The sequence below is a fragment of the Cutaneotrichosporon oleaginosum genome (genome assembly GCF_008065305.1).
Source record: "Cutaneotrichosporon oleaginosum strain ATCC 20508 chromosome Unknown ATCC20508_contig05, whole genome shotgun sequence".
Classification (NCBI taxonomy): Eukaryota; Fungi; Basidiomycota; class Tremellomycetes; order Trichosporonales; family Trichosporonaceae; genus Cutaneotrichosporon; species Cutaneotrichosporon oleaginosum.
In genome coordinates, this window is record NW_027072174.1 from 54,790 (window position 1) to 74,645 (window position 19,856).

Here is a 19,856-nt window from a genome sequence, read left to right on the forward strand (position 1 = left end):
ATGAGCGGGGGAGGGGTGTGGGGGCGAACGGGTTAGGAGCACAGGTGGAGCAAGCTCATAAGGACGTTAATAGGCCAGCAGCGGCCGCGCCGACGGCGGCGCCCGCGGCTGCCATTGTTCTCGCGCCCGAGCTGGACTGCGATGGTGCCGGCGCCGACGGCGTCGCAGCACTCCCGCCGCTTGTGCCGCTCGCCACCGCTGCGCTCCCGGCCCCGCTTCCGTTCGGGGAACTCGACGCGCGTACCGACGTCTCGTTATTCCCCACCAAGCCGGAACCGTACGCGCGCGTCGTCGCGCCCTCCAGCGCCCACGTAAGCCCGCCGAGGACGTGCGCGATAAACGTCTCGTCCTGCCACGCTGGCGTTAGCGTCAGCCGCCTCACGCCGCACCCCACCCACTCTCGTTGGTATGCCCGAGCGATGTATAAAACGACCTGCCGGCGCGCGCTCCCATGTCCCCGTACTCTGGCGTCTCGATATACCATGCGATCGGGTGCGGCGTCCCGAAAGTGTAGTTGCCGCGCGACCCGGCGTTGTTCACATAGCTCCCCGCGTCGACGGTGAGCAGCACGCGCGCGCCCACCGCCCGCGGGTCTTGGCGGTAGTAGTATACTTCCTCTGTAAACGTCCATCTGTCGGGCAAGTGCGCTGTTGCGGGGTGTGTGTTGTCGAGCCGCACAAACGTCTGCGTCAGCGTGCTCTCGCGGCGGCGTACGGCCGGCTGCAGGTCCGGATGGTAGTCAAAGTATGCTGGCTTAGCGCCCTGCGCCCTCGCCCGACTCACCCCCCACAGCCTTGAGATACACGCTGTTGTTGTACAGACACGCGCTGGCCGAGTGCACACCGGCATACACCCCGCCAGCGCGGAGGTATCGCTCGAGCGCGCGCTGCTGCGCCCCGTCGAGCACCTCCTCGCTCGTGCTGACGAACATGAGGGCGTCGAAGCGCGCGAGCGTCGCGTCTGCGAACAGCGTAGCGTCTCTGGCATCAGACCGTCCCCCGGCGGCCGGCGGACGCACTCGGTGAACTCGAAGGCGACGCCGGCGCCCGGGCCGCGCGCGCGCAGCGTCTCAATCGCCGTCGGGATGCTGTCGTGCCGAAAGCCGAGGGTGCGCGTGTATACGAGCACGCGCGGGGCGGCGAGCGCGAGCGGCATCACGGCGAGCAAGGGGAGGAACATGCTGAGATCGTGATGGAATGGATCGCACGGCGGTGATGACGTCGTGTCGTCGCCATGGCATTCCGCGATCAGCTGATGAAACCGGCCTGAATGTCTTTGGCATGGCGAATCGACCGCAGTGTGTCGCATCGGGCGGTTGGGCATGCAGCGCACTACAGGTATTGTCCCCAAGCTCACGGCTCCGCACCCAGTCAAGCAACTCAACTCTTGCAGTCCTCAACTGTCAGATTGTTGAACAGCCAGCCCATCAGCGTCATTGACTGCTGGGTTTGCGGCAGCCTCTGACCTTCATCATCTCGGCATTGCTGCCGAAGCACTACTGATACAGGCTGCTGTCACACTCACTCAAAGCTCATCTGTCCATGGCTCCAGAACATCTCTCACTGCTATCCCCCGCATCGACCTCAATGCCCTCAACACGGACGGTTCTGAATGGCTCTCACGTCCCGTGCTGATTGCAGAACCGCCCCTAAAGACGTCGCCGCACCCTTTTGGGGTCTTCATCGCCTGCCTCCTATCCTGAGGACGTCAGTACATACATGCATACATCTACGACATGAGCAAGTGTTGCTTGGCGGATCTCGGCGAGGAGATGCGTGGATGGCGGAGGGCGGCTGGATTGGGGATGTCGCGAAGAATCACATGTTCAGGCGGCCCATGCGCTGTGAGAGCTCGTCCTGCGGGCGCGTGTCGTGGGAGAGGCTCAGGCGGCTTAAAGGTTTGGTGAGACTGTCGATAGCCTTGCTGTCAGATCGTGGGGCGAACTGGCCGAGCACGGCCTTGACGTCGATGCGCGGCCGACTTGAGAATGAATAATACCGGGTGCCAATCATGAACTCGTGAAGCCAGCGAGACAGGGGTGTAACAACGGCACGAACGGATTCTAACGACGGCGCAGCGCGATGGGAGGGATAAACGTCCAGCGCGAGCTTGTACGCGATGAGGATGAGCGAGTCCATGAACGTGAACCACCGCGACGTCGAGCCGAGGACTGGCCATATAGGAGCCGGGCGCCTATTCCACAGCTGGTCGGAGTAGTCGAGACACCACCGCCGTCGCTCGCACTTTCTGCTGTCAGCTCTTGTTCCTGGTGTAGCACTAACATCTCATCGACCTTGTCTAGCACGGCGAGGTAAAAGCAGCGTTGATCTACCAACGCCCATTTGCCTGTTCGCTGAGCGGTGGACCAGGCGCGCGTGGCGCGACGCGCACCATCGCGGAGCACGAATCCCACGCAGGCATCATGGACGCCTTGGAGCTTGCGCCCCAGAACGCACGCGTGAGAATAGTCGCCACGGGGGAAGGTAAGAAGATACGGTGGTAGGTCCTCTAACTGCATGGTCGGGTCCTGCATGGTGGTAGGAAGATGAAGGGCGGATACGGAGAGTAGAGCGTGGAAATTGGAGAGCAGAGAGTAGAGAGTGGAGAGTAGAGAGTGGAGAATAGAGAGTGGATGTGAGAGTCGAGAGAATGGGAGGTGAACTGTCGATGACTGTACTGTCCAGATGATTGATGATGAGTGTGTCGTGTTTGGTTGCGATTGTGAATTGTCCCGTCGCCAGTCTGACTCATTCCCCCCCCCTACAGACCAGACTGGCCAGTCTACTGCATCCATGTGCTTGAAGCAGTTGCGAATGTGCCGGAACAACGCATGCTTCTGGTCTGTAATTTATGCCCACTACACCTGGCAACCGAGTGTAGCTTCTGTAGAGTTGTGCGCCTTCTGGTGCCTGGCTGGCAAACCCCTGTCGCCACTGCAAGTGCCACACGCCACACCTGTCGTTGCAAACCTCACTTTCACCAGCCACAATTCGTTCTCCAGGTCATCAGGCTGCGATCCTGCATGCCTGCAGCGCTACATTCATACATTCAGCGGCGGCGCACAATCCAGATGTTATATGGTGACCTGACCGCGTCTCGAATTCTCGAACACGACACGGATCGTTGCCCTCGAACATGCCGCACAGCGCACCTGCTGCCAGTCCTCCGCCCTTCTAAGCTTGTATGGATCTACTCGCTTGCACTCGGCAAACACTGTCCTCAGTCCGTGCGTTCCGAGGCGCCAAGTGACCCGTGTGCACGGCGGTCCATCCCTCGCCGCCCGCCGCCGCACAGCTTCACCCAGGGCAATAAAGGTATCTACTGTAGCTCCCGGCGGTGCCGCCAGGGGCGAGCGCGGCGCGGGGCGCGTCGTATTCGCCGCTGTTGAGCGCTGGTCCTGACTGCGTGCTCGAATCGCAGCGGGCTGATTATAGACACGTAACCTTGGCAGCGCGGTGACCAGAGGTCGTCGCGACTGGCTTTACCAAAGCGCCCAAGTTGCGACTTGGCGTGGCTAGGGTTTGACGCCGGCGCTGCCGGATGATACAGCCCGCCGAGCCATACAGCGAGCACTAACATCCCATATCCTACAACCGCTGGATCATCATGACGACCAACGGCCACTCGACGTCGACCGCGCCGCCGTCCCACCCGTCCTCGGTGAGAGCGTCTTTGATCTGCGCCATGCGCCGCTCGACCACGTCCCCGTCGTCCCTGCCTCTCCCCCGCCTCGCCGCGTCTTCGGGATGCGCCGCCGCATACGCATGATACGCGCTCGACGTGCGGACATACGCCTCGATCTCATCCATGCTCCATCGGCGACGCAAGGCCCACGCGCCCTCCGTCGAGCCCTTGAGCCGCACGGCGCTCGCGGCGTCCCATCCCTCGCCGTCCACCGCCTCCGGCTCGCGGATACGCGCCGCGACCGGCATCCCCCCCTCGAGGCTGGGGATGCGGGCGAGTCTCGCCTCCGTGCGCGCGTCGAGCGCCGGCGCGACGGGGAACGGCACGGCGTCCAACAGCCCCTCGACGATACTCCGCCCCGGCTGCGGCCAAAACGCGCCCATGTCGCCGCGCACGAGGTCGCGGAACACGGCGGACGCGCGCGCGTGCCCCGTCACCCCCATCTCGCCGTAGCCGACGTACGCGACCGTACCGCGCGGCGCGAGGATGCGCGCCAGTTCGCTCCACGCCCGCTTGTGGTCGAACCAGTGCGCCGCTTGGCCCGCCACCGCCAAGTCGACGGAGTGCGCGGGGAGCGCGGACATGTCCTCGGCCGAGCCGAGCGAGTAGGATATGTGCCCGTCCGCGGGTTGCAGGCCGACAGAGACCATCTTCTCGGACGGGTCTTGCGCGGACACACGCGAGAAGTGCGGCGAGAGCGCTACCGCCATAAAGCCTGGCCCGCAGCCCATGTCGAGCGCGTGAGCCCGCCCCCCGCGGTGGTAGGCGAGGATGAGGTCGTACAGCTTCGCGGGGTATGTTCTGGAGTCAGTGGAGTCTCCGTGTCAGGTGCTCAGTGGCAACGCACGGCCGCGAGGCGAGGTAACCTGCTGCGTCGAAGGACGACTTGGCGAATGTGGCCATTGTGTGTGGGGGTGTGTGTGAGTGTGAGGTGATGTGATGGGTGCGGCTCGCTGCATCGCTTGAGACTATATAATGGCTCGTCTTGATCATTTGGAAGTCCGGCGGTCCGGCGATACGCGGCGATGCAAGTATGGAGATGAGGTCATCGCTATTCTGGTGCGGAATGTTTCTCCAAGTAGCACTTCATTGACAGTGTGCATCGACGAGCGCGGGGGATGCAGATGTCCGTCAAATGCCGACGCGCTTTTGCCAAGCATGTCGCACCTGGTCACAGAGTGCTCGGCCTACGACTACGGCACATCGGCGGTGGAATGGGCGTGAGGTACAGTGTGCGCGTCTCGAGCTGCCGATGTACCTACCACCTGTCCAGAGCGGCTCTACAAAACCCTCTGACACTCACCCACCTCCGCTCATGGCTGGTGGGCGCGACGCCGGTGCCGGCGCCTTGTGGCCAAACCCTCGCGGGGTTTCCCCCCGACTGTCCCTACCACCTCACCGACGGCTGCGACGCATCCGCACCTCCTCGCGCTCAGGCCATGCTGAGCGGAGTCGCCAGCGTGCTGCGGCGTCGACGCCGGGGAGATGGGAGGGCAGGCTGGAAGAAGAACAGCAGCCAAAGGCGCGTTCTGCGGCCAGCTTCCGTGAGTATTTGCACGTCAGTTGTCAGTGAGAGCAGCGAGAGCACCGAAGACGGGGGATGGGAAGCAGTTGTGACTCATATCGGCGGATGCAGCGTCGGTGAATTCAAAATCGCATCATCACACTCCATCGATTTGAATTGTCCCCTATCTCGATAACCCCTCCACTTCTCCCGACAACAACAAAAGCATCTCTTGCCCAACCTCTCCTCACCCATGCCGCCCCGCCGCGAGCCCTCCCGCGCCCAGATTTCGCACGGCCTCACGTATGTCGCGCAGAAGCCCTCGTTTCTCGCGAATTTTGGCCAGCCGCCGCCTTCGGAGCGCGAGCCGATCCCCACACGCCCCGACGAGGGCGAGTGGGCCGAGGACAGCGACGAGGATGATTGGGACAAGAAATTTGGCGGGGACGAGGACGGGCCGCAGGTTGTCGTGTTGAAGGAGGGGCGGCATCTCAGTGCGGACGAGGTCGCGCGGGAGCGGAGGCGCGGTGAGTTGAGATGCGGAGTCGGCGCGGACCCAAAGCGCGTACACGACGTAAGAGCGTTGTCGCAGCGACGCGCTCGGGGCGGGTCGAAGCCCGGCTTATCGACGATGGGGGGGGGGGGGGGGGGCGGAAGCATACGACAGCTTCGCTGACTGCAGCAAAGGGCGAGCGGACGCCATCACCTGAAGCCGAGCCGAGTGTGAAGCCATCGTCTGCATCCATCGGAAAAGAGCCAGCAAAAGAATCAACAACCACGGTCAAGCCTGGGCCAATACAGCACAAGGCGAAGCGCAAGCTCGTGGGAGAAGCGGCAGAGCAAGACGACAAGACGGACAAGACGACGGACAAGGCAAAGAAGAAGAAGAAGAAGGCCAACAAGCAAATGCTGAGCTTTGACGAGGCTGAAGGCGAGTAGGCGTCAGCCCAAACCAGACCATGAGCATGTACGAGCATGTACGATGTAGCATAGTGCCATTTTTCTGCTGACTGTCGCGTACTGTCGCCGGCGCCGTGCGGCGCCGTGAGATGAGATGGGGATGTAGGACCAACGCCGTCGGTGTGGTTGGCTGGGCAGTATGTCACCATCACTGAATCGGCGTCATAAAAGTTCGCCGCCTCGCTCTCATCTGCATCAACCCACTCACCATGCCACCCCGCCCCGCCCTCGCGCGTCACCTCCGCGCCGGCCTCTCCCGCCCACTCAGCGTCTCCGCGCGCGCCGCACACGCCGGCTGCTCGACCCCGCACGCGCCTCCATCCTCTTCCTCCGCCTCTACTTCCGCCTCCGCCTCCCCGTCGTCCTCCTCTTTCCCCTCTTCCACCGCCGCCTCCCACGCCCCATCGCCCGCCAACCCGGCCGGCGCGCGCGAGACGGCAACCGCCGGCGGCCGCACGCACCGCACCCCCGGCGCGCCGCTCAATGCGCCCGTCGGCGCCGGCGGGCCGGGCGACAATGCAGCATACTGCGCGTCCCTCGTACAACGGCTCGACCCCGATGCATGGCTCACGAGCTACTTCTGGCCCCGGCGAGAGCGGGAGTGGTGGCTGGCCATGCGTGCATTCAACGTGAGTCGTGCGCGAATACGCCAGGGGGTAGCGTGCTAACCCAAGCTCGAGCTGCACCTCGTGACGACGACGGTGTCGCAGCCCGCGATCGCGGCCATGCGCTTCCAGTTCTGGCGCGACGCGCTCGCCGCCGTTTTCGGGGGTAAGCCGGTGCCGCAGCACCCCGTCGCGCTCGCGCTTGCGAGCGTGCACGCCGCGCGGCCCGTGCAGCGCTACTACCTGGGCCAGCTGATCGAAGTGCGGGTGCGTAAGAATGCTGACAGCGTTGACGCCAGGCCAAGAACCTCGCCGCGCCGCCTGCCAGCGCGACCCTCGAGCAGCACCTCGCGACGTTTTCGCCGCTCAGCGGCGCACTACTGCAGGGCCCGCTGCCGCTCGTCCTCCCCCCGACGGACCCCGAGACGGGGCATATCGCGCACACGCTTTCGCATGTCGCGCACCTCCTCTCTGTGGCGAGCATGCTGCGCGCCCTCCCCTCGCTCATCGGTAAACGGCAGCTCAATATTCCAGCAGACGTGGCGGGGCGGCACGGGCTCGTGGACGAGGAGGTGTTCCGGCGCGGGGCGGCAGCGCCAGGCTTGCGCGACGCGCTGTTCGAGATCGCCACGCGCGGGATGGACGAGCTCATTACGGCGCGCAGGGACCTGTCAAAGACAAACGGCAAGGTCGTGCCCAAGGAGTGCATGCCCATCTTCCTGGCTGCTGTCCCCGCCGAGCGATATCTCCACCGTCTGGAGAAGGCCGACTTTGATGTGTTCGCGCCAGAACTTGCCAAGCACGACTGGCAGCTCGCCCCCAGAATCTGGTGGACGTATCAGCGCGGCAAGCTGTAGACGGCATCGGACACTGTATACATGCATACTTCACCCATCCTTGAATGAGCAGACCTGGGGGCTAGTCATCCTGTGTCATAGAGTCGGAGACAGACTGGCGTTGACACCCTTGGCCCCACGATAAGCTCCGAAATGACGCGTATCGTGTCTATCAGACTATCAAGAGCTACTAGAGAATCATGCGCGCTAGTCTACAGAGATCTCAGTATGGGTCCCGGCCAGATGTACGGAACGCATCGTGATCATTATACAAAGAAACAACTGGTGTTAGATGAGGCTTTCAGACACGGTCTCGGGCGTCCAGCAGCGGAGCAGCTCGCGCACTTCGGGGCTGACGGTGCGCGCTGTCGGTCGCTGCTCCACTGCTGTCGAGGACGCTGATGTTGACGCAGTCGCGTTCGCGGACGCAGCTGGCGAACCGCGTCGCTGGCGGAGCTCGCTGTCGGCGCTGCTCTCTTTGTCAATCTCCGACACAATGTCGCGGAAGGAGAGGAAAAGCACCTCGGCCTGGGCGAGGGTAGTGTCGAGATCGATCTGGAAGTCAGCTCCACCCTTAGGTCCCGACCCACCGTCCCCGTAAGGTCGTTTGCGTACTTCAGCACCTCGTCAAACTCGCTCAGGTAGCGGATAATAACGTCGCTGCCGTCAGCGCCCACTATCAACACCTAGCACCCACCGGTGGCTCTGCAATACCGCCAATGCGACAAACAACACCATGTTGTCCGAGTAGTAGTTGGTCCACAGCACCTCCCATAACCGGATCACTTCCTCAAACTTGAACTCGCGCTTGAACGCGATCAAGATCCAGCGGAAGCAGAAGAAGAGATTAAGCGATCCGGTGCGCTCCAGGTGTGCGTGCAGCTCCGGGTCCATCAAGGCGATGAGCTGCTGCAATGTGCTCAACTGACGGCGCATGCCGCTCTGGTCGCGTAGGAAGTTGGATTCCATCATCTTCATCACCCCGATGAGGCCGTAGAACGCCTCGGGGGCAGACCCATCGAATACGCAGTAGATTGGGCTGAGGAGATCCGACATGCCTGCGGTCAGTCTAGGCCTCGTTTCAGCTTACCTTGCACGTAGCCTAGGTCAGGCGCATGGACATGGTAGGTCATGAGAATTTCACGCAGCTCGGCAATGTGAGCTGCGGTTAGCGCTTTCCTCGCGCTGGCTTACGGTTCAACGACGCGTGACCGCCCTCCTCCTCCTTGTCGTCGCGCGACCAGATGTCCGCACCGGCGCCACCGCCCTCCTTCTCCTCGTCGCCCGCAGCCACGACCTCTGGTAATACCGCATACAAGGCCTGAGTACGATCTGTCCGACGACAGTCGACCTGCTGTCAGCTGTAACGGATACTCATACTCACATCAATGCGATGCCACTCTTCCTTCCAGTTGTCTGGCGTCTCATTACTCTTCGTCTTCTCACGCCACCCCTGATGCAGGCGCTCGTACTCTTCTCTTCTACCGCGAAGGACCTCGTCACGACGCTCGGCACGCTGCGACAACCGGTCGAGGCCCGAAGGCCCCAGCTCAACCGACCAAGGCACAACACCGAGGAGCACCTCCCAACCGCGGCGGCGCGCACCCTGGTCATTGGGCATGTCCGAGAATCCGCGGCGGAAGATCTCCTGGCGGACAAATTGCTCATCTTTGCCAGTGGCGATGAAGTCGTCCCACTCCTCAGCAGTGATTGGACGCTCGGGGTGGCGCGTTGGCTTGGACATCTTGCGCTTACCGGGCAGGAGCGAAAATACACCAAGGGAAGTGAAATCCTCGGTACTGGCGTCGCCACCACCAGCACGAGCGGCGAGCTCGTCGCGGCGCGACCGCTCGCCTTCCTCGGCGACCACGCGCGCCCAGCGCGCGAGGTATAGACGGGCTGCCTCAAACTCAGTTGCCACATCAGTACTTCTAGAGTTGCCTGTTCTAGGCGGCACGCTGCTCTGCCACTCGCCCGGAGCGTGTACCAAGCTGCGGAATGCCGGAGGGAGGTGCGGAACGACGGGCTTGGCCAGCGGGTGGTTGAGCACATTCTGAGCAGTGTGCCTGGCCATGTTGGTGATGTTCGACAAGCTTACAAGAAGCGAGTCCCGGGGAGATGTTGCTGATGATGAGAAGAGGGTTGGGTACGGTGTAGCTGGTGGAGGATATGCTGCGCCAGGTGGAGTCTGGTCGCCACCGTGCCACTGGCCCTTCTCCTCATATCCGGCCTCATGCACCTCGCGGTCCGCCTTGCTGGGGTTGACAAGCCAGAGCTCGCCACCGCGGTTATTGGTCGGGGTAATCAAGCGCGATCGAAGTAGTGTGGCGTGTCGGTGGAATACCTTGAGGAATGGAGGGAAGCCCCACTGCGATGAAGAGGGGTCATTGGGGTTCTGAGTAGTTGCAAGCGGGGTCTGGTCATCGTGGAAGTAGAGAGTAGGTAAGGAGACGCCTCCCAGCAGGCTGACATTAGCAATGCGTCCCCGATGAGGAGGCTTACTTGAAGGTAGCGGAGCCATACCAGTAGTACGTTCGGCTAGGCTGAGGAAGTGAGCGCTGCGCAATTTGTCTGGAGCGGAACTCACGGAGTAAACTAGAATGCTGTAAATGCTCGTAATGGGGACGGAAAATGCATACTTTTCCCCCTTCGGAGCCGGAAGCGAGACGAACACAAAACCTGGTGTCAGCTGGGTGCGCAGCTGCACAGCCACGGAGGGCGGAACTCACCGTCCTCCTCCGTTGGCGTTCCTTGTGGGCGGCCCTCGATGCGCTCGTACTTGCGCTTGTCCTCGTCGGGTAGTCGTTTGAACAGCTCGTCCGGCACCCACACGATAAGAATCTCTTTGCCCGAGGAGGGAGTGGAGGCGCCCGAGTCTGGCGCCTGCGGAACCTCACGATCGACCTCCACCAGGCCCAACAGGCCAGTGATGTTGTCGCGAGGGTGTTGGGTTGGGTGAATCGCTACATGACTCTTGACGTAGATAAGACGGGCTTGGCGGTCACCGGCAACGGAGGAAGGCTCGCGATCAGAGGTGGCGGGGAGATTACCTGACTGCGCGGGAGTGGTGGACGCTCCGGCGCTTGTGGGACGCGAGGTCATTGCTGGAGACCCACGCCTGACAGAGGCATTTAGTACTCCAACTCGGCGAGCCGCTCCCGTAGCTGTCTTCTGGGTTAGTCCGGCCGCAAATCGCACTCACCTGAGGATCTATGCGGGCCATGACGGTTCACGGAGCAAGTTGGGTTACTTGTTGATGGCCGGATCGGATGAAGGGGCGGCCGGATGACGAATCAAAGGCTCTTCAAAAGCTGGTGTGTATCTTAAAAGGCTATGAATAGAAGGGAGACTCGTGCGACAGAGACGGTGGAGAGAGTGATGGTGAGCAGAGCATCAACGCCGACGCGCGGCAAGCAGGCAGTGCGGCGGCGGGGACGCGACGTCATGTTGCCACCCACCCACTGCACCACAGTGGATACCACGTGGGTTTAGTTGTCTCATCCTCCCACATTAAATGTAGAGTGGCATGCGCGACGTGTACGGCAGAAGGGCAAATGACGGCGATTCATCGCGATCACCTTCTCCTTTCTCGATATCGCTCTCTCATCTCTCACTCCTCCCACCATGCCCCCTCGGTCACGATACGCCGTCGACCCCTCTCTCACGGCGCCCGCGAACCAGGCCCAGCAGTATCAGCCCTTAGCCCCGCCTGGCACCGCCCAGCCACTCCAGCAAGCCAATCCCACTTTCGCGCCGGGGTATGGCAACCAGCAGCCAGCATATGACGCGTCTTATGGCCACCAGCAGCAGCCCTATGTTGATCCGCGCGGACCACAATTGCACCAGGTTGATGACCGGTGCAAGCCCGCGCCGACAGGTCCCTACGCGCCCCCACAGGAGCATCATGTCCCCGCGCCCCACAGCTCCCACCTCCGTGGACAGCCGGCTACGCCCGCCCCGCCCTCGACATTCAACTACCCGCCCGAGAACCACATCCCTCCGCCCCCGCACTCGGCTGGACCGGCGCTCACAGGTCCCAGGATCCGCATCGACCCGTCCCAGATGCCTGATCCCATAGAGGGCCAGGAGCTCGACCAGAATCTCTACGATGACGAGGACTTTCACTCATGCGACACCAAGGGCCTCATTCCCCTCGCCATGACTGACTACCGTGGCGTCGACCAGGGTGGGTTAACTGCTTGCTGCAGAATGGCTGACATCAGGCAACTCCCTCCCACGGCATATCCGTGCAACGCTGCCGACGATACCCTCGACGCACCAGCTGTTGGACACAACCGCGTTACCATTTGGGCTAGTTGTCCAGCCCTTCGCGCCGCTGCGGTACGATGAGGCACCTGTGCCGCTCGTGTCGAACTGGGTTTCGGGCCAGAGCGCGTTCGACCCACCCCCTTCCCCCAGCGGAGAGGAGGCCGTCGGTCCACCCCGCTGTGACAAGTGCCGCGGCTATATCAACCCCTGGGTCCGCTTCGTCGATGGTGGCCGCAAGTGGGTGTGCAATCTCTGTGGCGCCGACAATGTCGTCTCTCACTCGTACTTCTCGCAGCTCTCGACTATGGGACAGCGTGTTGACCACAACGAGCGACCAGAATTGCAGCACGGCACCGTTGACTTCCTGGCCCCGCGCGAATACTGGTTCCCTCAGCCAGCAGGGAGCATCTTTGAGGACAACAGTGACGCACTGGCTCACGCAGGAGATGCCCTCGCGACGACCGGTGCCGACCTTCTTGGTGCGCTGCAGTCGAGTTTGGGCCAGACACCCAGCAGGGGCAACACACCGCAGCCTGGGCATCGCAAGAAGCCGAAGGAGGAAGGCAGGAAGCTCCGTCGTCCAGTGCCTATCGGCCGTGTGTTTGTTATCGACGTCACAACTGGTAGCGCGCAGCGTGGTATCGTTCGCTCGATCTGCGAGGGTATCCGACGCGCCCTTTACGGTGACAAGAAGGAGGATGGAGACGAGGAGGACGAGGAGGTGATCGGACAGGGAGAGCGCGTCGCATTTGTGACAGTCGGCCAGTCCGTCGGGTTCTGGAGCCTCAGCCCGGCATTGCCACAGCCCCAGCTGCTGGTCGTGTCAGACCTCGAAGACATGTTCTGCCCCATGGTCGGCGGCTTCCTCGTTGACTCGCAGGAGTCCAAGTGAGTGCTGGCTACAGACATGGCTGATGTAGCAGGGCGCAGATCGAGACCCTCCTCACGCTTATCCCCAACATGTATGAACAGCAGCCAGACGGGCCTTATTGCGCGATTGGCGCCGCGATCAAGGGCACGATGGACGGCCTTCGCTCGATTGGTGGCCAAATCAACTTCTTCTTGTCAGGATTACCGCAGCTTGGCCCCGGTAAGCTGCAGCCGCGTGACGAGTCGTCGCTTGCGGGCACGGACAAGGAGAAACAGCTCTTCTCGCCAGCCGACCCCTTCTGGCGGGTGACGGCTGACGAACTTGCTGAGATCGGCATTGGCGTCAACACGTTCGTCTTCCCCGACCGCGCTATGGATCTGGCCTCCGTCTCTGCGCTCTCGGCCGTCACGGGCGGTGACACGTTCTTCCACCCGAAATACTCGCCCGTGCGCGACCGAGACGCATTGCACGACGAGATCAAGCGCGTTGTAACGCGTGAGATTGCGTACAATGTGCTTGTCCGGGTACGCTGCTCCAACGGCCTGCGCGTGTCCGAGCACACTGGCAACTTCTTCCAGCGCTCTGTAACGGATCTTGAGTTCGGCACAATGGACGAGGCCAAGGCCTTTGTCGCGACACTCAAGCACGAGGGCCACAAGCTCGACGACCGCCAGATGGCCTACGTGCAGGTCGCAGCGCTGTACACTAGCTCGAGTGGTGAGCGCCGAGTGCGTCTCCTAAACCTGTGCTTGAGGATCACTGGCCTCATCGGCAATGTCTTCCGCTATGCCGACTTTGATGCGAGCGTCACCATGTTCTACAAGGAGGCTGTCACGCAACTGCCTGTCAAGCGCCTGAAGGACATCCGCCGGCAGCTCATTGAGCGCTGCAACCGTGTGCTGTTGATGTACCGCACGCATTGTGCGCCGGCCGTGCAGAGCGGGCAGCTCATCCTGCCGGAGGGCTTCAAGCTGCTCCCGATCTTCACATTGTGCATGGTCAAGGCCAAGCCGCTCAAGGGCGGCAACGTCGTCGCGGACGTGCGTTCCCACTACCTCCGCGTGGCCAAGGGCGCGGGCACGACTGCGATCATGTCCTCACTCTACCCTAGAATCATGGCCATTCACGACCTGGACGAGAAGTACGGCTTCCCCGGCCCCAACGGCCGCCTGCGCCTCCCTCGCTTCATGCGTGCCAGTCACGTGTGGATGGTTGCCGACGGCGCATACTTGCTCTCGAATGGGGAGATCGCTATGCTGTGGTTCGGTGGCGCCGTCAACCCGCGCGTCATCGACGAGTTGTACGGCGTCGAGAACGCGGACGAGCTCGACGTCCGCATCACGCGCCTGCCGAAGCTCCCGACGCTTCTCAGCACACAGGTCCGCAACATACTCACCCACCTCGAGCGGCTTGCTGGGCACGAGCTGCCGGTTCTCCTCGTGCGCCAGGACAGGGACGGGCTTGAGATTGAATTCGCCAACATGCTCGTCGAGGACAGCAACAACGATGCGTTGTCGTATGCCGACTTCCTCATGTCGGCGCACAAGGCGATCACTAACGAGCTTAGTGGGAAAAGCAACGACGGGTGGCGCGCACCGTGGTCATAGGCATAATTATACTCTTAATGTCGGGACGAACAAATGCAAACATCTGTGGGCGGGATGCCGGCGGGGTGGGGATAGGGATGTCATGTGGGCATTGTACAGTGTGGATGGGGGTTTGATCGGTGGCTGAGAGAGCAGAGAATCTGATTAAAGGGTCAATGTAGAGTGCATCGAGCGCAGATCGATTAGTCCGTAGGCTGTTGGCCTTGTGGCAAGTCGAGGTACGCCTGCGCCTGATCAGGCGGCATGTCGAAGAGCGCCTGCTCCAAAAACGAGACGTCAACATCGACGCTTTGGTGGAAGGCATTGCTCTGGCCCGCCATTTCCGGGCGCTGGGCCGGCAGCGGCACAGGATCCGGGACAGTCGCCGGAGCTGAAACAGTGTCCGTCGGTGGTGGCTGGGCAGTGGCTGCGGCAGAAGCCGCCTTCATCGTCTTCGCCGCCGGCGCCGGCGCCGCGGACGACTCCGACGACGCCGACAACGCCCGCTTCCTCGTCGACACCTGATACGGCTGGCCATGCCTCTCCTCATACGCGTTGCACTGGTTAATCCGATGCCCCGGTTCCTTGCAGTACCCGCACCGCTGCGCGCCCCGCGGCTTAGAGTACGGCCCGAACTGCCTGTCGTCGCCGACTGCGACCTCGGACCCATACTCCTGCGCGAGCGCGCGCGCCACCGCAGCGGGGATATACAGCGTGTGGAGGTTTCCGCCGGGCGTCGCGGGCGTGAACGCGAGCATCGTCTCCGCGGGGGCGGGGGCGGGCGCGTCGCGCGCAGCCCGCCGCGCGTCCGCGACGGCCTTGGCGAACGCGCTGTCCGAGAGCGCGACGCCGGCGCTGCGCAAGAAGCTGCGCACGGCGGCCGGCGCCTCGCCGCGCACCACCAGCCGCTCGTGGATGTCGGCGCGGAGCGCGAGCAGCCGCTCGCGCCGCAGCTGCGGGAGCTCACTTGCGGGCTGCGGCGCGTGGTTGTGGGTGTTGTGTGCGAGCGTCGCGAGCCACATCCCCCCCCGCAGCTTGCAGTTTACTTTGAAGGGGCAGCCGGTGGCTTTGGTGCCGCGCGGGCGCTTGGTGCCGCGCGCGCCGAAGGCGCCGTTCGCGCCGTGCCGGTGGCACACGAGGTTGCAGTATTTGCCGTCTTTGACGCTCGAAAAGTTGACTTCGAACCCGAGGGGCTGGGTTAGAGGCGGAGAGGGGGAGACGTACCCGCGTCAGCGCGTTGACGGCTTTGCGCGCGTCCTCGAGCGAGTGGAACTCCCCGCTGGTGAATGTAATGGGGGGGATCGTGGCGGACGTAGAGCAGCCCTCGGAGCTGCTGCCGGCGCCCGGAGACTGCTCGAGCATCTCGGGGCCATCGGGGTTGTAGGGAAGCGTGACGTATATTGGGCGCGCCGCCATGGAGGGGGGTCAGCAGAAGGTAGTTGAGGAAGTAGCGAATGGCGGGTGTGTAGGTAGATAAGCCGGCTTAACAGGCGTTGCGCCGTTGCAGGTGTCTCGCAGCAGCTGTGCGTCTGATTCACTGTAGACGCGGAGGAGGAACAAGCCTCTGGCTGTTGATGTTGTCGAGAACGCGAGAAATCAGATGTGGAGGATGACGCGTGATGCCCTTATCACCGTCACGTGCTTCTGCTGTGAGTTTGCTCGCTCCAACTGTGCTCCGCTAAACCCAGATGCATCGCACCCATCTATGCTGTATATGCTTGACTACTACAACAATATCCGCCGACGACAGGCTTAGTACACCTCGAGCACGTAGCGCTCCGACTCCTTGAGGTCCTCGAGGTACTGCTCAGCCTGCTCGCGCGACATGTTGCCCTCTTCGACGAGGGCCTCGCAGAGAGCGTTGAAAATGTCGGGCACGGGCCAGGTAGGACCACAGAGGTAGAACGCGGCTTGCTGTCTGTCAGCTTGTACTTTGAGCAAACTGGATTGTACTGCGGCCGAGAGCCGCTACTCACCTTCTTCGGGTCCTGCTCGAGCAGCTGCTTAGCGAGGACACGGCCGTGCTCCTTGATGCGGTGTTGGATGTAGATCTTGTGCTTCTGGTCGCGCGAGAACGCGAGGCCGAGGTTCCCGATGACGCCGGCGTCGCGCCATGCCTCGAGCTCCTCGCCGTACAGGTACTCCTCGGACCTGTGGCGCGAGCCGAAGAAGTACGAGCTGTCGGTGGACACCTCGATGCCCTGGGACATCTGGTGTGCGCGCATCTGGGCGAAGGCGCGGAAGGGCGCGGCGCCCGTGCCGAGGCCGGCCATGATGAGGGGCTGCGTCGGGTTGGGGGGCAGCTTCATCACCGAGGGCTTGATGGACACGGTGACCTTGGCGCCGACGGCCAGGTCGACGAGGTAGCGCGTGCACTGGCCGTAGCGGGTGCGGCCCTTGGTGTCGACCCAGTCGACGGTGACGATGAGGAGCTCGACCTTGTCGCCGACGACAGCTTGCGCCGAGGCGATCGAGTAGTGGCGCGGCTTGATCTCGGGGATGAGGCCCATGAGCTCCTGGACCGAAGGGCGCGCCGACGGGAACTCGCGCAGCACGTCGGCAAAGTTGACCGTCTCGTTCTCAGCCATGCGCGCGAACAGCTCGCCGCCCTCCGGCACCGAGATGAACTTGAGCTTCATCGCCTCCTCGCGCTTGGTCGCGAACTTGGACAGGTCCGCGTAGAACGACTTGCCCGGCTGCCCGAACAGGTCCAGGTTCTGCTGCAGGAGCTGGAAGACAGTGCGCGTCGTCTGCTGTCCCTTGCGGTCCAGGTGCGGGATCGTGACCACTGCCTCGGGGTCAAGGCCGTACCACTCGATGAACTCCTCGACCTCCTTGGCATTGTTCCAGCCGTGGATGCCGATCGCCTCACCGATCTCGTACTTGAGGCCCGTGCCCTTGGTGTCGAGCTCGAGGTGGAAGATGTTGCGGTCGTACGTGAGGGGAGTGAGGCGGCGGTTCTCGCTGACGGTGACGAGGAACGTCTCCTCGTCAAGCTCGGGCGAGAGCGCGGTGACACCAGTCGAGACCTCGTCGGCGTCGGTGAGCTTGGCGCCCGAGTCCGGGACAGCGTAAGCCTCGCGGAAGAGGATGTGGCGAGCGGCAAGCTCCCACGAGGAGAGCTTGGGCAAGGCGTCGGCCTCGAGAACGACGGGCTCGCCGGCAACGGCGTCCCAGGTCCACGCGTCCTTGATCTTGCTGAGCTTCTCGGGGTCAACCTCGAGGGCGGAGAGGACGTTGGGAGGGATCTCGAAGAGCGCAGCCTGGGCCTCCTCGACCTGGTCGCGGCCGAGCTGGCCGGAATGGTACGCATCGAGGACCTTCCAGACACCCTTGGGGAGGCGCTGCGAGCCGGTGTAAAGGAGTAGGAAGGCGACCTGCTCGCGGATAACGTTAAGCGGGCTCCCAGGCTCGAGGTCGAGGAGGAAGACACGGAGTTTCTTGTCCTGGATTGTCTTGATCTCGGCCGCCGACAGCTTGGACTGAAGGTCCTCCTCGGTCCAGGGGAGCTCAATGACGACGGTCGCGCCGTCCTTGGCGGTGGCGAAGACGTCGGTGCCCTTGAACACACCGTTGTCCTGCACCCAGATGAGGTCGGAGGGGGTGTTGGGGGCGAGAGGAACAGCGGAGCCCTGCGAGAGAGCGAGCACAGACTTGGTGCCCGTGACAGTGACAGCGCCGTACTGTGCGAGGGTGGTGGCAAGGGAGGGCGAGGCGAAGAAGAGGTGGGCGAGGAGGGTGGGGAGGGGTGCCTTGGGGGCGGTGAAGAGCGAGACAACCTTGGCGTCCTGAGGGGCAGTCGCAGTCGAGGGCGTCACGGCAACCTTGATGGCTGGCAGCTTGGCCGAGCTCGAGGTGGGGGCGGAGTAAAGGGCGGCGAGGACGACGGCCTTGAGGGCCTCAGCATCCGAGATGGTTGGGCCGGTGACTGTGACAGTGGCCTTGCTCTGGAGCGCGGCGGCGAGCTTCTCGGGCGAGGGGGAGAGGGTGTTAAGGATGACCTTGGCTCCGGCGATGGTCGAGGCGGCGTGGGACGCAACGGCGAGGTGGACGTCGGCGCCCTCACCAAGGACGACGAACTCGTCGTACGCACCCGCTGCCGGGAACTTGTACGACTGGACCTCGCGCGCGGCGTAAGTCGACTCGACGACGTGCACGACCTTGCCCTCGGCGCCATACAGGTGCGCGCCAGTGGCAATGACGTCGACGCCAGCCGAGAAAACGACGTCCCACTCCTCAGGCAGCTGCGTGAGGGCCTTGAGGACACCAGCCTCGGCGAGGGCATCAGTGAGCTCAAGGTCGGCACCGGTGGCCGTGGCTGCGACGTGGATCACGACATCGCCCTCAATCTTGGCGAGGTTAGCCGCGAGGTAGGGGAGGGTGGTGGCGGAGGCGAAGACCGAGATCTTGCCGGCGGGTGCCTTCTTGGCGTACCCGGCAATTTCGAGGCCCGCGCCCTCACGGGTCTCGACGGGGTGCACCTTGCCTGCGGCGGCGGGGAGGTCGTCTGCGTCCCAGGCCGCGAGGCGGGTCCCGAATCCAACTTCGACGGCGTCGTCGTACACCCACACAGCGGACGAGTTCTGCACCGCCAAAGCCTCAAGGACCTCGAGGCCCGAAGCGTACACGGTCGCGCCGGGAGCAGTGGAGGGGAGCGCAGCGTTGGCAGCGACGAGCTGGTCAACGTACCCTGGCGCGCCGGGGATAAGTGTGACGCCCTCGGCGAGCGAGGTGGGCTCGGCCTTGGGCGAGGCGAGCTTGGGGCTCTTGTCACCGGCCTCGGAGACGGCCGTGGAAGTGGCCGAGTAGGGTGTGGCGCTGCCGTTGCCGTTGCCGTTGCCAAGGGCGGCCGCTTTGGCGGCGTTGACGCCTGCCGGGAAGGGCGGGTTAGAGATGGCGACGGGGGCCATGGTGAGTGTGTGGAAGGGGGAGGAGGGGGTGGAGAGAGAGAAACGGATGCTCGTCACTGCGCCAACTAGTCTTTTAACGAGAGATGCATGATGAGCGAGGGAGGAGCATTCGCGTGGGCACGCCATTTCTCATCGTCCCGAATCGTCGCCGGCGGAGGAGACTTGAGCCGCTCCAGGCCCGCGAAATGGCGGTTGATTGCGTGATTACTACAACGCCCACCTCTGGATTTTCCAGCCAGCGTAGATGGGAGGCACAGATAGGCTCACCTCAGCTGTCGTGCGACTCCGAATCCTCACTCCCAATCCGCTCCGCGCCATATCGCCACATTCCAATTATGGCGACAGAGCCGTGGAACCAAAGGACATTGCTCTGGTCGATCCGGATTGTCTGATCGTCGTCGTCGGCTTCCATCTTTTCCAAGGCTTCGGCCATCGCCACGTGGAGTGGCTATCATGTGATCCTGCCCCACGCCGCCTCGGATGTCTTGAAGATGGAGCGCTCTGAACGCACAGAATCAAGCCTCCCGTCCTTTCTGGCTCTGGTGCCAGAGCTTGCCCTCTCCCACGCAGATTCTGACTTGGTCCACTGCGCCTCTGCGACCTGCGACGTTCCAGGCTTGAGCTGTGCTGT

General features: G+C 63.0%; 7 protein-coding genes across 7 annotated transcripts; 3 read left to right on the forward strand and 4 right to left on the reverse strand.

Moving 5' to 3' along the window:
• Positions 1-55: 55 nt before the first annotated feature.
• On the reverse strand, positions 56-1,155 carry COLE_05542 (uncharacterized protein; the record flags this gene model as incomplete). The annotated part of the gene is made up of 5 exons (XM_018420565.1): positions 56-357; positions 399-684; positions 715-749; positions 784-980; positions 1,019-1,155. 5 exons carry the CDS (start codon positions 1,153-1,155, stop codon positions 56-58), a joined length of 957 nt encoding a protein of 318 aa, XP_018275298.1.
• A 2,432-nt stretch (positions 1,156-3,587) lies between these two features.
• COLE_05543 (uncharacterized protein) lies at positions 3,588-4,587 on the reverse strand (the record flags this gene model as incomplete). Its single annotated transcript, XM_018425629.1, has 2 exons — positions 3,588-4,485; positions 4,532-4,587. The coding sequence occupies 2 exons, from the start codon at positions 4,585-4,587 to the stop codon at positions 3,588-3,590; spliced, it is 954 nt and encodes a 317-aa protein (XP_018275297.1).
• Positions 4,588-5,441: 854 nt separating this feature from the next.
• COLE_05544 (uncharacterized protein) lies at positions 5,442-6,127 on the forward strand (the record flags this gene model as incomplete). The annotated part of the gene is made up of 2 exons (XM_018425628.1): positions 5,442-5,715; positions 5,871-6,127. The coding sequence occupies 2 exons, from the start codon at positions 5,442-5,444 to the stop codon at positions 6,125-6,127; spliced, it is 531 nt and encodes a 176-aa protein (XP_018275296.1).
• A 230-nt stretch (positions 6,128-6,357) lies between these two features.
• On the forward strand, positions 6,358-7,734 carry COLE_05545 (uncharacterized protein; the record flags this gene model as incomplete). The annotated part of the gene is made up of 2 exons (XM_065626417.1): positions 6,358-6,777; positions 6,859-7,734. 2 exons carry the CDS (start codon positions 6,358-6,360, stop codon positions 7,732-7,734), a joined length of 1,296 nt encoding a protein of 431 aa, XP_065482228.1.
• Positions 7,735-7,877: 143 nt separating this feature from the next.
• Positions 7,878-10,691, reverse strand: COLE_05546 (uncharacterized protein; the record flags this gene model as incomplete). The annotated part of the gene is made up of 9 exons (XM_018424530.2): positions 7,878-8,144; positions 8,180-8,249; positions 8,287-8,647; positions 8,680-8,751; positions 8,784-8,940; positions 8,974-10,054; positions 10,092-10,132; positions 10,177-10,268; positions 10,319-10,691. The coding sequence occupies 9 exons, from the start codon at positions 10,689-10,691 to the stop codon at positions 7,878-7,880; spliced, it is 2,514 nt and encodes an 837-aa protein (XP_018275294.1).
• Positions 10,692-11,213: 522 nt separating this feature from the next.
• On the forward strand, positions 11,214-14,336 carry COLE_05547 (uncharacterized protein; the record flags this gene model as incomplete). Its single annotated transcript, XM_018424529.2, has 3 exons — positions 11,214-11,775; positions 11,813-12,746; positions 12,782-14,336. The coding sequence occupies 3 exons, from the start codon at positions 11,214-11,216 to the stop codon at positions 14,334-14,336; spliced, it is 3,051 nt and encodes a 1,016-aa protein (XP_018275293.1).
• A 1,731-nt stretch (positions 14,337-16,067) lies between these two features.
• COLE_05548 (uncharacterized protein) lies at positions 16,068-19,225 on the reverse strand (the record flags this gene model as incomplete). The annotated part of the gene is made up of 2 exons (XM_018424528.2): positions 16,068-16,229; positions 16,292-19,225. 2 exons carry the CDS (start codon positions 19,223-19,225, stop codon positions 16,068-16,070), a joined length of 3,096 nt encoding a protein of 1,031 aa, XP_018275292.1.
• Positions 19,226-19,856: the final 631 nt, after the last annotated feature.